This window comes from Colletotrichum destructivum, chromosome 6, assembly GCF_034447905.1.
Source record: "Colletotrichum destructivum chromosome 6, complete sequence".
NCBI classification, from domain to species: Eukaryota; Fungi; Ascomycota; class Sordariomycetes; order Glomerellales; family Glomerellaceae; genus Colletotrichum; species Colletotrichum destructivum.
The window spans coordinates 1,612,371-1,631,449 of NC_085901.1; the positions used below are offsets into that span (position 1 = coordinate 1,612,371).

Genomic DNA, 19,079 nt, shown 5'->3' on the forward strand with positions numbered 1-19,079 from the left:
TCGGGGTATCTACGGAACATTCCAGCTGCTGTGTGTGGCCTTGACGTCGGCTCGGTTCTGTGTCGCCGTCGCTGTCGCCTTGATTTCTCCGGTTGGCTGCGTCGACACCAAAACTCATCTGTCGCATATCATCATCAGCGCGCGCAAGGCAGGAAACTCTTTCGACCCTTGATCGCTGAACCCACGCACACCCATCCAGTTGTCGACACATAGCAGCAGCACTCTTCCTTGACGTTGCATAAATCATCGCCCTCTTCTTCTCCCCCCCTCTTTGCATTGGTTGCCCTCTGGCTTTCTCGTGTCGCCTTGCTTCCCTCTTCCCCCATGAGCTGAGTCGACACAGTCATCCGGTTCGCAAACAATTCCTGCCGCACATCGCTCGTCCGTTGATCTTTGCTGACACGTCGCTGCTGCTTCTCGCGGGCAAAGACCTAGGGGGCTCTTCCTCTGGCGGATACTGCTGCAATCAACATTTAAGACGAGAGAGAGAGAGACGTTTGGCAGGTCGTGGAACCACGCTTGCCGTGTCGCATCATCGCAACATGACGTCGAGTTCGGACGAAGGCGAGATCATGGAGCATGACGCCGTGGAATTGAAGGCAACTTCACTGCCGAAGAAGTTTGAAGGAAACGGTGTTGACCGTCAAGACAGAACCCGAGATAGATACTCGGCCTCCAAATCCCCCGTACACGACAATGCCGCCAGGCACCACAACCCGCCGAGACGGAGCCGCTCGCCCCCGCCCCGTGGCTTTAAGCGCGCCCGCGACGAGCGCGACTACGCTGCCAGTGGCCGCCAAGATACACGACGCTTCCGCGTGCACTACGAGGATGGCCCGCGGGACGACTACCGCCGCTCGCGCGTCTCGTACGAAGACCTGGACCGCCCGTCCTCGCGCGGCTCGAACCACAGTCAGGACGGCCGTGACAGGAATCGGAGCCGCGACAGAGAAAGAGACACATACCGGGATAGAGACCGTTACCCGGACAAGCGGCCGCGCAACCGCACCAGATCGCCCTACCGCCCCCCGCGCAACGACCGAGGAGGCCGCGATAATTACTACAGCAGAGACGGCGGCCGCGACCGGCTCGCCGATTCGTTCCGAGACTTGAAGTACGACGAGCAAAGAGACCGAGACTCCCGCAACGGAGGCACGGGGTCGAACGGGGCCGCTGTAGGAAAGGATTCTCGTGCTTCCAGAGACGATGCTAAACCTGTGAAAAACTCTGCAGACGACAGGAACTCTGCTGCGTCTCGCTCTCGGGACCAGACGTCCGTCTCTCCTTATTCCAAAAGGACTCGGTTCCTGCTAACGCCCGAAGGCAGCGCGCCGCAGGTGGTCGAGCCCGAACACGGCTACGACGAGCCGGAGGAGCCAGTCGTCATCGACGAGGAGGCCGAGATTGAACGGCGGCGGCGACGTCGTGACGAGCTACTGGCAAAGTCTAACTCTGCCACTCCGCTGCTCGTTCATGCACTGCACGCCGCTGACAAGTCGGCCGTATCCTCTCCCGCTCAAGAGGGCACACCTAGCACGCCGGTTGCAGGCGACGTTGGTACTCCAGGCACAGGTGAGTACTTCGGGTTCCTTTTGCTGTCATGGCCCCCGCTGACCACTCCAGATTTTGAATCGCCCGCTCGAGATGGGAGCTCTCCTGGGGCTATTGACATCGTGAACGAAAGCGACCTCATGAACACCCACGGGGGCGGCGAGGTCACTGAAGAAGATGGGCCCTCTGCAGCAGACTATGACCCAACCGTCGACATGAAGGAAGACGAGAGACGTGATGAAATGCGACATGGTAACGTTGGTGTGCACGGCGAAGCCCCCGATGCTCAGACGGAGGCGGAACCTCAGAAACCACCCCAGGAAGCACCGGCGAAGAAGCCCTCGGGCGACGATGAGGACGACGACGACTTCGACATGTTTGCCGAAGACTTTGACGATGAGAAGTACGCTGCTCCCAACCCTGCCCAGGTGGCCGTGGTGGACGACAGCAAAGCTTCACCAGCTCTCGCCCCGCCAAACGGCGCCATTCTCGAGGGCGACGACAAGGATGGCTACTACAAGATCCGTATTGGTGAGATCATGAACGGTCGGTACCAGGTCCAGTCCACTCTGGGTAAGGGCATGTTCTCCGGCGTCGCGCGGGCCGTAGACATAACGAACAAGAAGCTGGTGGCCATCAAGATCATGAGAAACAACGACGCGCTGAGGAAGGGAGGCTTCACCGAAATTGCCATCCTGCAAAAGCTCAACGACGCCGACCCGGATAACCGCAAACACATTGTCAAGTTTGAGCGGCACTTTGACCACAAGGGACACCTGTGTATGGCGTTTGAACACCTCAGCCTGAATCTACGAGAGGTGTTGAAGAAGTTTGGCAACAATGTCGGAATCAACCTGAGCGCGACGAGGGCGTACGCCCACCAGATCTTCATCGGACTTGCTCACATGCGGAAATGCAGCATCATCCATGCCGATCTCAAGCCTGACAACATTTTAGTACGTATTCCCAAGTTCCCGAGCCGTTGTGAGAGGATTCCCACTAATCCCCGTCCGCCCCTCCTTCTTAGGTCAACGAGAACCGGAGTGTGCTCAAGATTTGCGACCTCGGAACCGGTATCGATAAGTCGGACGCGGCTACGGCACAGAACGAGATCACGCCGTACCTGGTCAGTCGCTTTTACAGAGCACCCGAGGTCATACTTGGCATGCCCTATGACTACTCGATCGACATGTGGTCCATCGGCTGCACGCTGTACGAGCTGTACACGGGCAAGATCCTCTTCGCGGGCGACAGCAATAACCAGATGCTCAAGGCCATCATGGAAATCCGAGGCAAGATCACGCCCAAGCTCTACAAGAGAGGGCAGCTGGCGGCGATGCACTTTGATGAACTGGGCAACTTTGTCAGCATGGAGCGGGACAAGGCTCTTGGAAAGGTACGTAAATCGGTCTTTTGTGGTGTTGCTTTCTACTGTCTTTTGCTTTTGCTTTTGTTGCCTTCTGCCTTCTCTCCTCTCCTCATAGGGTCAACACTCTTGCGTTCGGCTCGTTTCATGCTCACAGCCCACGAACCAATCATTCTCCCCGAGGTACTATTCTGGCCACCAAGGGGGGATGGAGGTGCGGCAGTAGGCGCTGAGGCGCGGCTGTACATGAGTATGCATCATCCTTCACACATTATGCGGGCCGCCGAGTCCGAGCGGACCTGGAGTGCTCGCGACGCGATGCCTCTCGGCCGCCGGGATGGTCATCGACAGACGCCACGACAACCAGCGTGGGGCGAGTGGCTGTTCCGGATCATTCGGACTCGCATGGCTTGCTCGCTCAAGAACCCCCATTTGGAAGCGCCGGCGAACAGAACGATCCTAACTTCTGGCGGCTGTTTCGGAGGTTGCTGTGTTGGCACGGTCCTGACACCTCACTTTCGCCCACAAGATACCCACCCACCCCTCCCCCTTGTTTAACCCTCTTCCCTTCTGCATAAAGGGTCCAGCGCGTCAGTTCGATATGTCAAAGTTGACAAGAAATGTTTCTGCCGCCATGAGGACCCGCCGCCCACACACTTCTTCCTGTTGACCCGACCCCCCCCATATTTTGACATCCGATGCGTTTGAAAATAGCAGCAAAACTTCCCCATGTGTTTGCTGGAGTTAGCTAACCCCCCCGTCTTGCTTTACACAGACAACCGCCAGGGTTCTTCCCGTCGTCAAACCGACGCGTGACCTGCGCACTCGCCTCTTCGCTGCGTCGGCGGGTATGAACGACGCCGAGACTAGAGACCTGAACCACTTTGTCGACCTGCTCGAGCACTGTCTGACGCTCAACCCGGAGAAGAGAATCAAGCCCGCCGACGCGCTGAAGCATCCCTTCTTTACGGCGAGGGTCGTCGCCCCGTCGAAGCGGTAGGGGATGGTCTGTCGTGGCCACGGGCTAGCGATTAGGAAGACGCCTTTCGGGGTGGCCGTAGCATGAGGTTACGGGTTGGATTTATTCGACATGGTCTTCGGGGTTTACTCCGTACGCTCGCGCATGACGTACGCCACCGGGTGGAGAGGGGTATTCTCGGAGACAGTTTGTACGACAAAGTTGTGTTAGAGCAAAAAGAGAAGATGAGCAATGGTAACATTGAACCACCTACAGGACTTGCCACAACAGACCACTTCTTCTCAACCCATCGCGCCAGTTGGTCATGATAACATTGCGCAGTGACGAAAAGATTGTTTGCTATGCCCATTGACTGCCCCCCATGCCGCAACCCTCCAGCTCAGCCATCTCATGCCCCCCCCCCCCCCCCCCCCCCCCCCCCCCCCCAAAGGGAGCATCATCGCCGAACTAACGGCGGGAACCGGGTTGTATCACGACCTGGAATCTGGACGAAAGGTGCGAGTCGCATTACGCGCGTGCTACCGTTGCAAAGTCCAAATATGAGGGGTGGAAACGAGGCAACCACGGGAAGCTGCAGCAGTCTGGGAGGTTCTCCAGGTCCGGAATGTTGTCCTCTTGTGCGTGTCCTCCTCATGCAATGTATGTCCCAACTCTGCCTGCCGCCCCCCCTTACCACTCTACTTGTCCGACGACCCACCCGATCACTTTTGTGCAAAGGGCGCACGAAGTCGGCCTGTCTGTCAGCCGTTCTCTCTGGTCACTGTGTGCGCGTGTATGTGTATGGGTGTGTTTTCAAGTGCGTCGTTGTCTTAAAAACGCTGAGCTGACGGGGGCCGCCCACATAGGCGGACAGTCTGGTGTGAATACTAACGCATGTGTTCTAGGGGGGAGGAAGGGATGGGATTTAGGAGTGGACGGTACTGGAGATGTTTCGTCTTTAGATTTTGGTGTTTTGATATTCCTTTGGCTTGTTTTTTTTTGGGGGGGGGGGGGGGGGGGGGGATGCCCTCTGCGGACGGACTGAAATAGACAGTGCTCTTTGGGGCGACGACGTAAAGGGTCGATAGGGAGGAATCCAAGGCCATGCATAGGGTCGGGGATCCGAGGACAGGGACGAAGACGACAAAGATGGGGGGCGTTATCGGATTCTCAAGGCGACCCTTTTCCGTGCGAGAGGTGGTCGAGACGACGTCCGTGATCGTGATGGTCCCCTTGGATTTGTCAGAGCAAGACCAAGAGTCGAAGGACCCTGGAGTTGGGCACACGAGGCCCGCAAGACGCATCTCCAAGGCCTATCAGGGTCGTCAAGAAAAGTCAAGTCCGATGATTTAATGGTCCGGTGTGTTGGGGGGTGCGATGTGGCTTTCGAGAAGCGGCTCGATCTTCGGATGGGCCACGGAGGGATGGGGAAAGGGGGTGAGACGGCTTCTTTTCTCACGGGCTGGAAACGCGTAAAAGGACGATTGTTTGTTCTCTTTCTTGGAAAAACACCTTTGGACGAAACTTCACGGGGTGAAGGTCATCCGGCGCGTCACGGACCAAACGAAAGTCCTGCTGGGGAGGAGCTGCAGCAATCTCACCTCGAGGACGGTCTTTGTAGGCATCCCCGAGGGATCCTCTCTATCGCTACAGACTAGCCCAACGTTCTGTTCCTGCAGGACGGAATGTATCCGACCTGGTGGTGTTGTTGATGGAGCATCGCCGACGCGGAGCTGGTTCCTGGGCCAGCACCTCTTTGGCGGTCTCCGTACCTCACGATCCTCTGATCACACTGATTCTGGCACACGTCTGTCAAGACTGATCAAAGCGTGTCCCGGGGAGTTTGGAGAGAACATGTTCTTGAACCCTCACGGGCCGACAGGCAGCTGAACGAGCTGCGGGCACCTCGAAATGACATTGGGCCTCGTTACCTATCTACAGGCCGTGTGCAGAGCGGGCTCCGTGTAAGTTATGCAAAGGGTATTACAAAAGACAAGACGATCCTTCAACCAATAGCACTCTGGACGTCACGTTCGAGTTTTACAACAGCACGCGGACTATCGAAGAACTGCTCTCAGAGTTATGTGTGACATGGAGGCAGAAGACTCAGACTATCGTTTCGCCTCGGGGGTCGTTGAGACATACCAGCAGGGCCGCGAGAGTGGAATCTCCATCAAAGAGAAAGGGGCGAGCAAGCGAGTCTCGAAAGCATCTGGCAAAGGAGTCTGTCTATCTACGATCCCGCGCGAGGTTATGGCCCCCCCGGGTTTCAGGACCTAGACTGGACGAATTGTGTCATGCAGCAGCGCAGAAACCAGCCTCGAGCCATGGCTGCCTGGATCAATAAGCTTCACCGGAAACCCAGCCATTCCATCACAAGCAGCCTCTATCCGCCTTATCCAGGGGACTTTTCACATGCATGCGATATGTGCGACAGGAGCAGGCTGAGTCCGCAACCAGATATACACATCTCAGGCGGCTCAGCCCTGTTGAACGCCCGCCTAACTCCCTCCTTCCCTCCCCCATGTAAGGCAGACTATCTATTTCGAGACAGCCGCGGCCTGAGATCCGGGCCGAAGGGGGGGGAGGGGACCTTTACCAGGCCCTTCACTCTTCGGACATTGCATGGAGGCACGAGGCTGACGATGAACATGGGCGAAACCGGGAGGGAGGCGCAAGAGGCCGAAAGGGCAAGCAAGGCGAATGCGAACGCGAAGCGCGCAAAAGAAAAGGCACGGCTCTTTTTTTTTTTTTTGTCTCTGCCCCCTTCCCGCCCCCCCTGAAGATTGGACGTCAGGTTTGATCATCTGTTCCGGGGGCCCGGGCCAGCTCGGCCTGCCTGATGTTCTCACTTTTGCTTGTTTGTCTTTGTGTATCCCGGCGTCAGCCTTCGACGCCGCGAAACTGCTGAACCGCGAGGCGATAAAGGGGAGAAGGGAAGAGGAGGAAGGGGGCAACAACGCATGTCAGGACAAACAGCTCCGGCGAGGCGGGGGTCAACAAGTTTGTCACAATACAACCCGCCCCAAGAAAAGAAGAGAAAATAAACCAAGGGGGGAACAAACCCTCCGCGGTGGCAGCAAACTGTCTTCTTCCCTAGGTAAATGACGTTCAGGTGAACCTCAGGTGAGTGGCGGCAAGATGCAGAGCTTGAGTTTCGCACTGGACGCTTATCCTCGGTCGTAACTCATGGGTGTTGATGTCCAAAAAGAAAAACCCCGAGAAAAAAAGAGAAAACCACCAGAAAAAAAAGTTACACAGAGTGCGATGCGACCAAAGGACGAGGCAGTATCCATGGTCGCACAGGACAGCGCCGGTGCCGACATGAATCGCAGGTTTAGATAGAGTAGCATGCAAGCTGCCGAACGGGCGGCGGGATCCACGATGGAGGAAGATGCCGACTTGCATGGTGGACTTGGCTGGTTGGGTGAGAGTTTGAGGAGTGAGGCTGCGGTGGAACAGCCAGGTATCACGATGCCGCCGTGGCACCGCGCCGGACGGGCGACGCGCTGCATGTCACGATGCAGGCGGCCGAGATCTACGGTGGTGTTGAGGGGGAGTAAGATGAGGGGGTTGTGTTACGGCGTCGGCCGTGGCCGGTAGTGCCGAACGGGGACGGCGGGGGGCCTTAATCAACGAGGCGGGGGGGAGGGCAGAAGGACGGAGAGGACGGAGAGGGACCGGGGACGGGGAGGAGGGGGGGGAGGACTTGGATCGGACAGCCCTGTTGATGGTGATTGGTGATGATCTGCATGTTATTATTACCCGCAGTCAGGGAGAGATCGACGGGCAAGATCAAGAGAGTTTGGATCAGGCAAGGCCTTGGCTGGTTGGTCGACAGATAGGGCATCAAAGGACACGCGCATCACTTCCATTGACTTTCATGATCCATATGCTCCATATGCTCCATCATCCATCACCCATCATCACTCAACCCCCCTCCCCTGAGCCTTGCTTTGGCGGCCGACGACTCGCAATGCGGCAACGTGACTGGCTGGCTGGCGGGCTGGCTGGCCTCATTCAGGAGAACGTTGGATGCAGCCCTGGAGTTTGGGCGCCGGATCGACGCGAGATGGACCCCGAACTCTCCTTAGGTTCAACTCTACAGACTACGGATACTGCCCGGGAGAAGTCTCGCCCAAGGAAAAGGCCTCAAGACGGGGGGGAGCCGTCTTGGCGACATATCCAAGTATCTCACCCACTCACTCTCAGCCCCCGAGAAACTGAAAAGGGGATGAATAATTAAAAAAAAAAAAAAAATTTAGAGTGCGCGGATGGTGATCAGCCAGCTACTCTCCCACCGGGCGTTGTATTCATTACGTTGTTCTTGCGTCCGCCTGGGGAGACCAGACCTGATAGGCACCGTAGGGCCGGTTGATCAAAAAGGATCCAGGAACATCCCCAGACCAGACAACCAGACTGGGCGAGGGATGGATGACACAACTGACGACGCCCCATCGAGCTCGCCCGCGCCCCCCCCCGCGTTGAAGGTTGGCGCCCGTTGGAATGCTCGCTTTGGCTGGCGGCTTTTTTAGTCTGGTCCCCTGATTCTCAACTTGCACGCCTCTTGGACCATTGATGGGCATCGACGCCCTCGCCCGTGGTATGCACTTTAGTCTCTCGGTGGACAGGGTCAAGATCAGCAACAAGGCAGCTTGCTTTGACGGCGCGCCAGAAAGCACCGCCTTGGCGCCAGGGGTGAGGTCATTGAACGGCGGGGGACACCCCTTGGGCGCGCACGCCGTCTTTCTCGCCGTGATGCTCTCGATGGGTGCTGCCCGTCCTCCACTCAAGCACTGATGGAACTGTCCGACGGGGGCGGTTTGAGCAATAATAGCTCGAATACCGGGCCCACGGGAAGAAGAACAGGAAGAAGAAAAAGGAAAAGAACAAGGGAAAAGAGCGTGTAACCCCCCCCCCCCCCCCTCTGTTTTGCATACACGATACGTAATGCGCTTCGAGATTGGCGGCATGGACGGGACATGCAAGTGATCTGCGCAATGGGGAGGAACCATGATGGATGGGATCGGCGGCGGCCGTCTGAAGGCATCGGCGGACGAGTCGCTGGCGTGGCTAGCCCGTCCCAAATATCCCAAGCAAGAAACCCGATTAAAAAAAAAAAGAACCTGGCAAATCGTGGGATCCCCATCAGTCAAAGGGAGAGAGAGAGAGAGAGAGATGGGGCAAGTTAGTCCTCACCCTCCCTTTGATCTTCCTCGTGGCGATGATGGGTTTCAACGTTCCGACGGGCCGTGTGATGCGCGCGGTTTGTATGATATCACGGCCAAGATCAAGCGACTCATCGAGATACCCCGCGATCTGCACCTTTTCCTCCCCCCATCCCTCCCCCTTCCTCTTCTTTGTCTCATCGCGGCAGATTGATTTTGGCGTCGCGAACAATGGAGTGCGCGAGTCGACCGGCCGTCCATGCTGGGGTTCTTAGTGAACCAAGGCGGACGGTGTGTGTGTGTGTGTGTGTGTGTGTGTGTGTGTGTATGTGTCTCGTCTTTCGAGACCATCCGAAATCGAATCCTACCCACCAAGGGCGCAGGAGGGCCGCGCAGGCAATCCGGATCTGCAAAAACCTGCCAATGTAAAAATGCGACATTTTTTCCCCCTCTCTTTCTTTCTCCCGCACAGTAGTATCTGTATGGTGCTCCACGTTAGAAGGGTTTGGGCGAGAGGGCCCCCCCCCATCGCTGACCTTCGATGCGTCGCTGATACCGTCATCGCCAATCCTCCCCTAGCGTGTGCCGCCTCCACTCAACACGCACCTCATCCCACACGAGTCCCGAGGGAACATTCCATCTTGGCCCTCCCCGCGGCACTGCCTCACGCATACGAGCGATGGTGTGGGGTTCATGAGGGCTGTGCCTGTCGCCTGTCGTCTTGTTCGAATGCGAACTGCCCGTTTCACCCTTCAAAGAGAGAGAGAGAGAGAGAGAGAGAGAGAGTCATGGATGATGATGGGATGGATTCCTATGGACAATGGGCGCCCCCATTGTGGCACGCAGACGCACACTGCCCAACAAAATCTGGGCGCCGGCGAATTATTTTGAGTTTGCTATTGACAAGTGTTTCGTTTGGAACGCTTCCGTTCCTGTTACTACCTGGACCCTCGTTCGAGTGAGAGAACCTTCTTCACCGTGATGGGATCTCCCGGCCGGCTCCTCTGCCAAGTGGTCCGGCATCAACCTCGCGAGAGCCGCCCAGGCTGCAGAGCCAGGGCTGCAGAGAAGTCCGGGCGGGCCTCCATGCAAAGCATACTGTAGTGAATGTATGGATATGGATACAGATACAGCTACAGATACAGACACACACACACACACACACACACTCACACTCACACTCACACTGCTGCTACCGTGTATACGTCCTGTACACCATCCGTACTCGACTGCCTGGTCCCGCCGACGGAAGCAAGTGGCAACTTGACTGTTGGCTTGCATCCATCCTTGATCCAGCCCAGTCTTGTCCGAGCCAGCCGGTGCGCCGCCATTCTTGTAAAATGTGGACGCGTCAGGAAGTACTGTAAGTGTAGGATCTTGTCTCCAATAGATTGCGCAGCCTTCGTTTAACCCACTCACACCCCAACCATGGCGACTTGCATCGACTGTAAGTGTGTACGATGTAAACTATGTCTTCTGGTAGTGTGCAATGTAGTCCAGCTTTCTCAGCATCGTGGTCAATGCCAAATTGCCGACTGTGACTCGTTACCGTTGCTGATCTATCATCCGAGTGCCGGGGGGGCCGGCCGTCACTGACCGGGCTCGGTCGATGACGGGAGTTGGAGGGGTCCGTGGCCGGGGGAGCTGAGTCACTCTGCGTCTCGGGCGGTGATTTGCTTAGAACGCTACGACGACCATCTCTCCGTTTGCTTACCCGTAGTGTCTCTGTCCCCCCGAGTCTGCCCATGACGGCCGGCTCAATACGCACGCGTATCTGTTCTATCTGATCGTGGCGCCATTTGTCAGGCGCGACAGCCTCGGTTTCGAGACTTCTAGACCGTCGCTGCGCTCAGTCCCTGGCCCTGTGCTTCCATGGCAGCGCCTCGTCGTCACGGGGGCTCAACTTGGACCCTCGAGACCCCTAATGCCGGGTGTCCTTTCACAACGCGTCTCATGGAACGCGAAGGCCGTGAGCATCGGCATTGGCACCTGACCGCGAGGCCCGACGAGCACGGATCGACCATGGCATGCATGGCCTGCAGGGATAGCTGCTCGCTGTCGTGGAGGTGTTTTTTTTTTGTGGTAAACAAACGTTGTGAAGTCCGTGTGCACCGTGAACTCGAGTGCGGCGGTTGTGACCGAGTATCTGTGTAAGCCGATCGCTAGCGCAAGCAGTGTCATGAGACACTATTGGCAGAACCCAACCGCGCTCACCTGAGCTGGGCAAATTTGACTCCCGGAGACTCAACATCAGTGACAAACAGGTTTGAGATGACACCCAAACAGGTCGTCCGACCGAGCCTCGCGAAGACAAGTTGCCGGGATGTTTCGGTATAGACCTTACCCTCCCTGGTAATCGCGTATGTTTGGTCATTTGAGACCTAATTTTGCTTCTTCCCATCGGGTTGCAAGGGAGGACCCCCCCCCCCCCCCCCCCGCCACACTGGCGACCCGTGGCGTGCCAGACCGAGAACAGATTGCAATTTTCCTAGCAGCGCAAAAGAAAGCACCCCAGGTCACGCGGGGTGTCGAATCGTCAGAGGCTCGCTCGATCCTAGGGAGACTAAGGCTTGCAGATGGGAGGAGGGGGGGGGAGGCGGCTTTGGTTCGCTTGGTTATGTGGTTGTCAACCTCTTGGCTCGGTCGAAGGATTGCAAGAAAGGGAAAGAAAAAGAAAAATACGGGGAGCAAAAGAAACGAAAGGTTAATTCGTCACGCAGCCAACAACGGTCTTCCTTCCCCTTGCGTTCACTCGCCGTGCTTGGCTCCTGGAGAACAAGATTGCCATGTGGTTCAGGACGGGGCTGGCGTCGTTCGAGGGTTGCAATATTGCTTCCAAGAAAGTTCCATCTCACCGGCGGCGGTCCGTCGATTTCGGCCGACCCTTGTCGAGGGTTCGAGTCTATCGCCCTATGGCTACCGTTAGCGTGCGGTTGGCTTGCCGTCATTCGTCTCTACCCCGGTGAGTGTGAAGCCTCATTTCAGTCGACACGAGGCCATTGTGTTGCGAGCTGCGTTGTTCAAAACCGCCCGCATCGTTTTACTCCTGTCCACAACCATGCCCGAATCGCAGCATGATTTGATGAGCGCTGGGCCCTTCGTTCGGCCAAAGTTCCCTAACCGAAGGGGGTGTATATGATCGGCTTATTTCGCAGGGGTCGCTTACCTGCAAGTCGCAGCTAGAGTAGAGAACAAAGACCCGATGACATTGATCAAATGCTCCAGAGACTCTCGTCAAAGACTTGGGTAGTCCGGGATGCCGATTCACACCAAGGGGGGGGAGGGTCATCATCAAACAAGATATGGTACAGGTGGAAAAGCGGGCGTGCTGATTGGAGCCCACGCCGACGGGTTTACTCCCCAGTTGGGGCCAGCTCCGGACATAGCATGAATAGATCGGCCCCAAGAGTGACAGGTTGGCCTGGCCTCGCATGTTTTAGGTACGTTGCGTGCAACATCGGGCCACGGGGGAGTCCAAGCTCGCGGCAGGAAGAGGGCTGGGAATGGCTCGGGTTGTTGAAAAGACCTGGGTCTGTCTGTGACTTCACGAAGCATGCCGCGCCCGCGATCCAACAAGTCGGTACTTTGTACGAAAAACGCTGGCCCGCCTCTCGAAATCAAGACCGTGGGGGGACTCCCTCGCTCCGGCGTGCCGAGCAGGAAATGACACTCACAATTATAAGTCTGAGATGGGTCGAGTCTCGGAATCGTGAGCCGTGGCAGCGTCTTCGTGATCCTGCGAGTGTCAAGGCGAAGGAAGAGTGAGACCAGCGCGACCAACGAGCTCTCGTAGTCTGACTGGCTATCAGACAAGAATGTATGGAGCATCTGTTTCTCTCCGGGGCAAGAATGTTACCCATCTGCTGAATAATGTTTCCGTGGAATGTTGGCTCGACCGCACCTGGTCTGGCTGGTGAAATTGCCAGACCGAGGCTACGTATACTTTAGAATGGGAGGCCTAGCTTGCCTGACGCGCCGTCGTAGACGTAGGGCCTTTCTCCCTGTGAGACTCGCATCGCATATGGGCCATCGCCTGGCTTGGACAGTCCAGGTGCCGTGGAAACCCAATCCAATGGCCGATTTCTTTGGACATGAGGCCCTTGACATCCAGTCGCCCTCCCAACCGAAATGTCTCAACTCAATTCAATAGCCAGGCGCATTCCCCGAAAGCATCACGACGACGCAATTCCGGGAGTATGTGTCCGGGCACGATAGAAAGTCGGCGGTGCTTCGTGGTTGGGCGTCATCCTTTGAGCGGGATCGAGGACCGAGTACTGCACCATAATAACACCCGTGTGCTTCTTGTGAAGTTGCCGTCAGATATCGCGATGTCAACCCCGAACCAGCAATGCCGAACTGAGCCAATCGGCAACGGTTGCGGGCTCTCTGAAGTCTCCGGGTTGCATAGCGAAGGCCGGCATGCAAGAGCCTCCACTTCCCTGACTCACCAGCTTGGCGAATCAGATGTCGTGAAGCGCAGCATCTCCAACTTCCAAGGGGTGCAGCAGATAAACAGTAGATAGAGCTGGAAGCACGGACGGCAGCATGGCTTCCGCGAGGAGGCTAGACCCGAAGCAGCAGCGGGACGAGAACGCCAATGTGTTAGAAGTCGAATACATGGCTAGATTGACAACCTCGCGGCGGAAGTGATGGGATGGCTTGCCGATTGCCCAAGACACTGGCTTCAACTGACGATTCACCAACCCTCTTCCCCTTTGCCAAGCTCAAGCAAGTCAACCCAAGCGGAGACAGTTATGATCCGACATGAGGCCGCAAACCTGTCAGCACTGAGCCCTCTGTTGTGTTGTTGCAGCCGAGGGGGCGGGACGCAGGGAGATTTTTTCAACGGGCGTTTGCCGTGCGACTGCGCGCTAGACAAGGTCGAGGAAGAAGAAAGACAATGACGAGCTGGATGCAGTTGGCCAGGGACGGGTACTTCGCCAACGATCGTCGTCGTCGGTGAAATCATTTCCGTTCCTTGGCATGACCGCCCTGAGATGTCGCCCTGCCAGCTCAGGGACCAAAGCGAGCAACTGTAGCCTCGTAGTAAGTGTACGGACACGGTATCATAGCCTACTGGGCAGTAAAGTAGCAGGGCAGGCAGCGCGGAAGGCGGGTGTTTGGTGCAGCTTTGGTTTCGAACACGGGGCGGCATCGTGCCTCATCTAGATTGAGGGATCAGCAGACGAAGGAGCAGCCGCCCTTGTCTGGTGAAATGCGTTTCACAATCGAGACTGGTACACTGACTTGGGGGGCTCGATGTGGGTTGGATAAATTGCTTGGGCGATTTGCGGGTTGCCCAGCACGGAGGGAGTCACAGACACAGACGGAGCTGGAGTTCGTGTCGCCAACTTGACGGGCTCCACGGCTGCTCCTTGGGCTTCTTGAGGCTGGGGCCGATCTCGAGCGGCTGGAACACGGTTGAGGCCGACCCATGCGGAACCGGAAGGGCCCTGTTGACTACGGATGGCGGTCGAGCAAACACGGCGGCGTAGTATGCGTATACGTACAGCAACCGTCCCTAGCACGGCAGTCAAACATCTGACAGCTGGAAATTCCATTCAAGCAGGCAGGATCCTGCGCTGGGTCTTGTACATCGCGTGTCTCTGGCGGCCATAATCGTTTCTCCGTCAGCCAACCGCTCTCTCGTGCCACTGGAGGTCGGTGTAGGGGACTCTCGATTTATATTGGTCTGCGCAAGATCGCATCATCCGATGGCGTTGACCACCTCCATTACAGAGCAGTGGTGTAAGTACGGAGCACTTTGTACGTTATTCGACAATGTACAAGGTACTTCGTACTTGGGGGACGGACGCAGTGGGCGCCTAGGGGAACGTATGCGTACCTGTGTAATACAACACTGAGGCAATCGAGCATAGCACTCGGGCAGTGGGCCACCTGGTAGACAGGCAATAGTATCTGTATTCGTACGTGGAATCTAGAGGACAGAGTGCGTGGAGTACTCTGTATCATGGCAGAAGCATACGTAGCGCGGCAGAGGGACGATTCCAGGGAGATTCGGCAGAGGAGAGAGGAGGTCGGGACCCGTCCGGATGCCGTATCCGTATGGTGTACGGATATGAAGCGAACAGGGGCCGGGACATGGAGCAGAAGACCGAGACTGGTACGGTATTCGGGGCGAGTGGACAGCGCATATTTGCAGGGTGGAAGATGGACGATGAGATCTGACAGATGCGCTAGGCTGAATAAGGCAAGCGTGACCCGTAGCCATGCAGTTCCTGCAGACCGCTTGTTTCTTTTCTTGGGCTTGTGGCCTGAGGCATAAATCAAGTCAAAGGAGGAGGCGCTGATCTTAAGCAGCCACACAGAGAGAGGTTGGAACTTGGAACTGAACTACAGAGTGGCAGGAGCAGCTGGGGGTGCCAGCCACAAGTCGACCGACCCGCCCGCACTTGCTGTCTCGTGCCTCCTGCTTCCTGCCTCCTGCTTCCTGCCCTTGCGCCACTGCCATCTGTTGTCTGCCAGCCGCCACCTGTCTGCTGGCTCCTGCTCCCTCCTGCTTCTTGGTGTGGCGCCCCCTCCCGTGATTGGCTCTTGGGGTTCTTGTTTGCTGTGTCGTGATTAGGCAGGAGAGGAGAGAGAGAGAGGCAATGTTGCAAGGAAGGAAGCACAGACACTGTTCCTGCCTTCCCTCGATCGTCCTCGCCCCTACGCTGCTTGGTCTGCAGAGACATCGACAATCATCACATCACAGTCATCGCTTGCATCACGGCGACACCCACCAAGCACTCGTTCAATTCACGCCGTACGGATACTCTGTACGCTATACGGCATGCCGCCCTCTTGCTCTGGCAGCTGCAGGACGAATATTTTGCACAAGACTGTTTCTTGCGTTTTAACCCTGCAAGCGCCTGCGGTTGGATTGAAGCTGCGCTGTTGCTCTCAAGATAGGATGTTCTGGTCTAAACGCAGCGCATCATCAAACATGCATGGCAGCAGCAGCAGCTTTGAATCAGATCCCCGACTGCCCACCGTCATTCACGGCTGGGTGAACAGACAGACCCAAACTCGCCGGCAGTACAGACTATCGGACGTGCCATTCCCGAGGCCAGATGCACCGCGGCACTATGCAAAAGTAATGATACTCGTTACTACGGACCAAAGGACTGGGCCTGGACTAGATTGCCGTGGCTCAGCACCACCATCTCCATCGTACGTCACAGAATCCTGTCGAAGCCCTTCTCATCACCAAACCGAGATGATCACCTCCGTTCGTTGACTTTTGAGCCGCCAATCAACTCGCCTCGTCCAGAACAGTGGTATCATGGCGCGCCGCACTCATATCACCCCCAGATTCGACAAGAGGGCCGCCAATCTGCTGAGCGACAATCCCGCGGCCCATCGGTGGGCACCAAGAACCTGAGAAAACACCGCAGGCAAACCCAGGAGATGATGGGGCCACCGGGGAGGGAGATGTCTACACTACCCAACTACGGAACACCTTTACAAGCCGTCTGTACCACCGGCGGCAAAGTTGGGGACATCATGACATGCAACTGGGTGCTGCACTGCATCGTGAACCGCGGGCGCCATCCTACATCAGGACGCCCGAAATTGCCCATTGGGCCGGCGAGACCAGCCTTTGGCATTTGCAGGCCTTTCTATGGGCCCTCCACATCATGATCCATCATAGCTCCATCGTCGACAGCCTCACTCGTCGGGAACTCGCGCCCGGGGTCCCCTGTTCCAGCGGTCCGTCACACGTTAGTCGTTACGAGGTGTGCGAGGCTGCCCTCACTATTCAGTCTCGGTCTCAGGCTCTCTTCGCTCCCTTGCCTGCCTGTAGCCTCCTAGACCCCAGACCTCACTCTTTGGCTGGCCCCGCATAAGTGGTACACTACAGACTAGAACGGCACCAGATGCTCGCCGAACACCTCATGCATCATCCAAGTCATCCACTCGCCAGTCAAGAGTCGAGACCTCTCGCACTCGACATCAACCTGGCCTTTTGCCCGCACCGCTACACCGAATCGACACTCTCCTCTGTGGCCTCAGGCGACAGTGCTTCAACATCCCTCGCCCTGACAGCGAATCAGGCCCCCGATGGACCCTCCCCGTTCCGCCCGTGTGTCGCTCCGAGCCACACAGACGTGCAGTCTCGCTGCAAGACGCATGCACGACGCACATCCAACGCAGCGTTGCGGCGCTCGTGGGCGCCCCCCCCCCTTCCCTTTAAGCCCGGGGGGTTTCTCGCCCTCACTCAGCTGCCCGCATGCTCACGATGATATCCACTTTTTTCTAGTCAAGGAACACAATCCTGGTCCAACCTTTCAAACGGTCGTTCCTAATCTCGGGCCCATGTGCGACCCATGACCACGTTGGCCAGCGTCTCTGGGATTCAGAGGAAAAGGCCCTTCCAGAGGCAATCCGAATCTTGTTCCTTTGCCCGCCCCTGCCTTTGACTCCACCCTCGCTAAATCCAGGCTCTGCTCCTATGCTGCTTCGTCTCCGGCCAAGCTGTCTGTCTGGGTCTATAACGGATCCCGGGTGGAAACAACGCGAGGGGCATTGCGGCGCTCGTACTGAAATCTGATGAGACAGGCCCGGCTTGATCGGCCACGGCGGCCCACGGCGGGCCAAAGTCCCTTCACCGATACCCTCCCCTCCCTGCTCCATGATCGGACCTGCCGCCAGCAAACACAGACAACACAGCCCAGGCTTGTTGGAACTGATGCAGTAGTGTCGTCGAACCTGCACAATATGCTACAGTTGCAACCACGGCGGCCCTCGAGTGCTAGCGCGACTGAGAGTGTGGTATCGATGTGAAGACATTACACCACACTCAACTAGACGGTCGTGCACTCACCCAGCCATTCACAGTGACTCAAGAATGGTCAACGTTGGGGGGTGGTGTAGCCAGTCAGCTCGTCACCGACTAGCGGCCCTGTGGTCCTATGCATCAGGATCGGGAACACGATTCATTGGACCGTGGCCGCTTACAGTTGTCAAACCTCTCTGCCCCTTCCACTTCTTCTATCTGGTTTGACGCAAGCATCTATCTAGGCCGGGACGTAGCGGCGGCTGATCTGGTTGGGGAAGCCTTGTCAACCAATCATTCCGCTACGAATGATCTGCGCAAACTGCAGATGAGAGGAGCGGTGCAGCCACAAAGGGCCTAGGAGAAACTGTGTGCGAAGGACGCTACACCCCAAAAGTGTAGGAAGAGACCTGCGACCAGCGGCGCCCGCATACCTGAATGGGAAGCGATGGGCAGCCAGTGAGCCAAGCAGCAGCCGTGGTACGGCATTGATCCGCCGCCAGCCTGCGAGGCAGCTTCTGCAACAGAAAGTCTGCCGGCCACCGGATACCACACTCATCGGCTCCTGGGACTTCATGCAAACAGTTTGCCAAGCGCCACACAGGTTCCGACCTTCTTGCTCCGAGACCATGGTAGTGAACCAATCAGTCTTTGTTCCGTCTAGGCATTCCTAAGTGCTCGCCCGTTCCCCCGTGTTGTAGTGTCAGCAACTTCAACACCGGTGCGATGATTTGCAACTACGAAGTTCACACGCGGCATTGACGACGATGTTGGATGGTTTGCCGACAACGACGACGACGACGACGACGACGACGACGACGACGACAACAACAACAACAACAACAACAACAACAACAACAACAACAACATCGATAATGACAACAGGGCTTGCAACAAGCCATATGCGTACAACAGCACATTTAATTTGCATCCCTCGGCAGGGCCTATATCGCGGTGGAGCATCTGGTGTCTCATTCCATCATGTTTCGACCGCACTTCCATGCGCGGTTCTAACATTCTCAAGGCTGTTTTTTTGGTCAGCTCATAGTCTTTAGCGCCAGACAACCTAGCAGGGAAAACGGGCACATTCGCCCTGCGGCAAACGACAGCACGGGGCAGGTTGAAGGCAGAAGAAAAAGAAGAAAAGAAACTGCCCATCTCCCAAGTCAGAGGGTGCCGCGTGTTGCCTCGCCCGCCTTAGGCCTATGACGATTCTAAAAAGGGCGAGCAGCCAGCAGAGACCAACGTGAGCACAAG

General features: G+C 56.8%; 2 protein-coding genes across 2 annotated transcripts; both read left to right on the top strand.

Annotated features, from left to right (window-relative positions):
- Nucleotides 1–71: 71 nt before the first annotated feature.
- CDEST_09682 (Putative serine/threonine-protein kinase, active) lies at nt 72–4,171 on the top strand. The gene is made up of 4 exons (XM_062925841.1): nt 72–1,572; nt 1,624–2,507; nt 2,579–2,947; nt 3,693–4,171. Exons 1-4 carry the CDS (start codon nt 543–545, stop codon nt 3,915–3,917), a joined length of 2,508 nt encoding a protein of 835 aa, XP_062781892.1. The 5' UTR covers nt 72–542; the 3' UTR covers nt 3,918–4,171.
- A 12,383-nt stretch (nt 4,172–16,554) lies between these two features.
- Nucleotides 16,555–17,240, top strand: CDEST_09683 (uncharacterized protein; the record flags this gene model as incomplete). Its single annotated transcript, XM_062925842.1, has 2 exons — nt 16,555–16,846; nt 16,924–17,240. 2 exons carry the CDS (start codon nt 16,555–16,557, stop codon nt 17,238–17,240), a joined length of 609 nt encoding a protein of 202 aa, XP_062781893.1.
- Between the last annotated feature and the right edge of the window lie 1,839 nt (nt 17,241–19,079).

Bases quoted from the DNA above. Each gene is read 5' to 3' on its own strand.
- CDEST_09682 (XM_062925841.1), top strand. From the start codon at position 543: ATGACGTCGAGTTCGGACGAAGGCGAGATCATGGAGCATGACGCCGTG. The intron at 1,573-1,623 runs GTGAGTACTTCG...TGACCACTCCAG, and splicing joins CGTTGGTACTCCAGGCACAG to ATTTTGAATCGCCCGCTCGA. The intron at 2,948-3,692 runs GTACGTAAATCG...TGCTTTACACAG, and splicing joins GGGACAAGGCTCTTGGAAAG to ACAACCGCCAGGGTTCTTCC.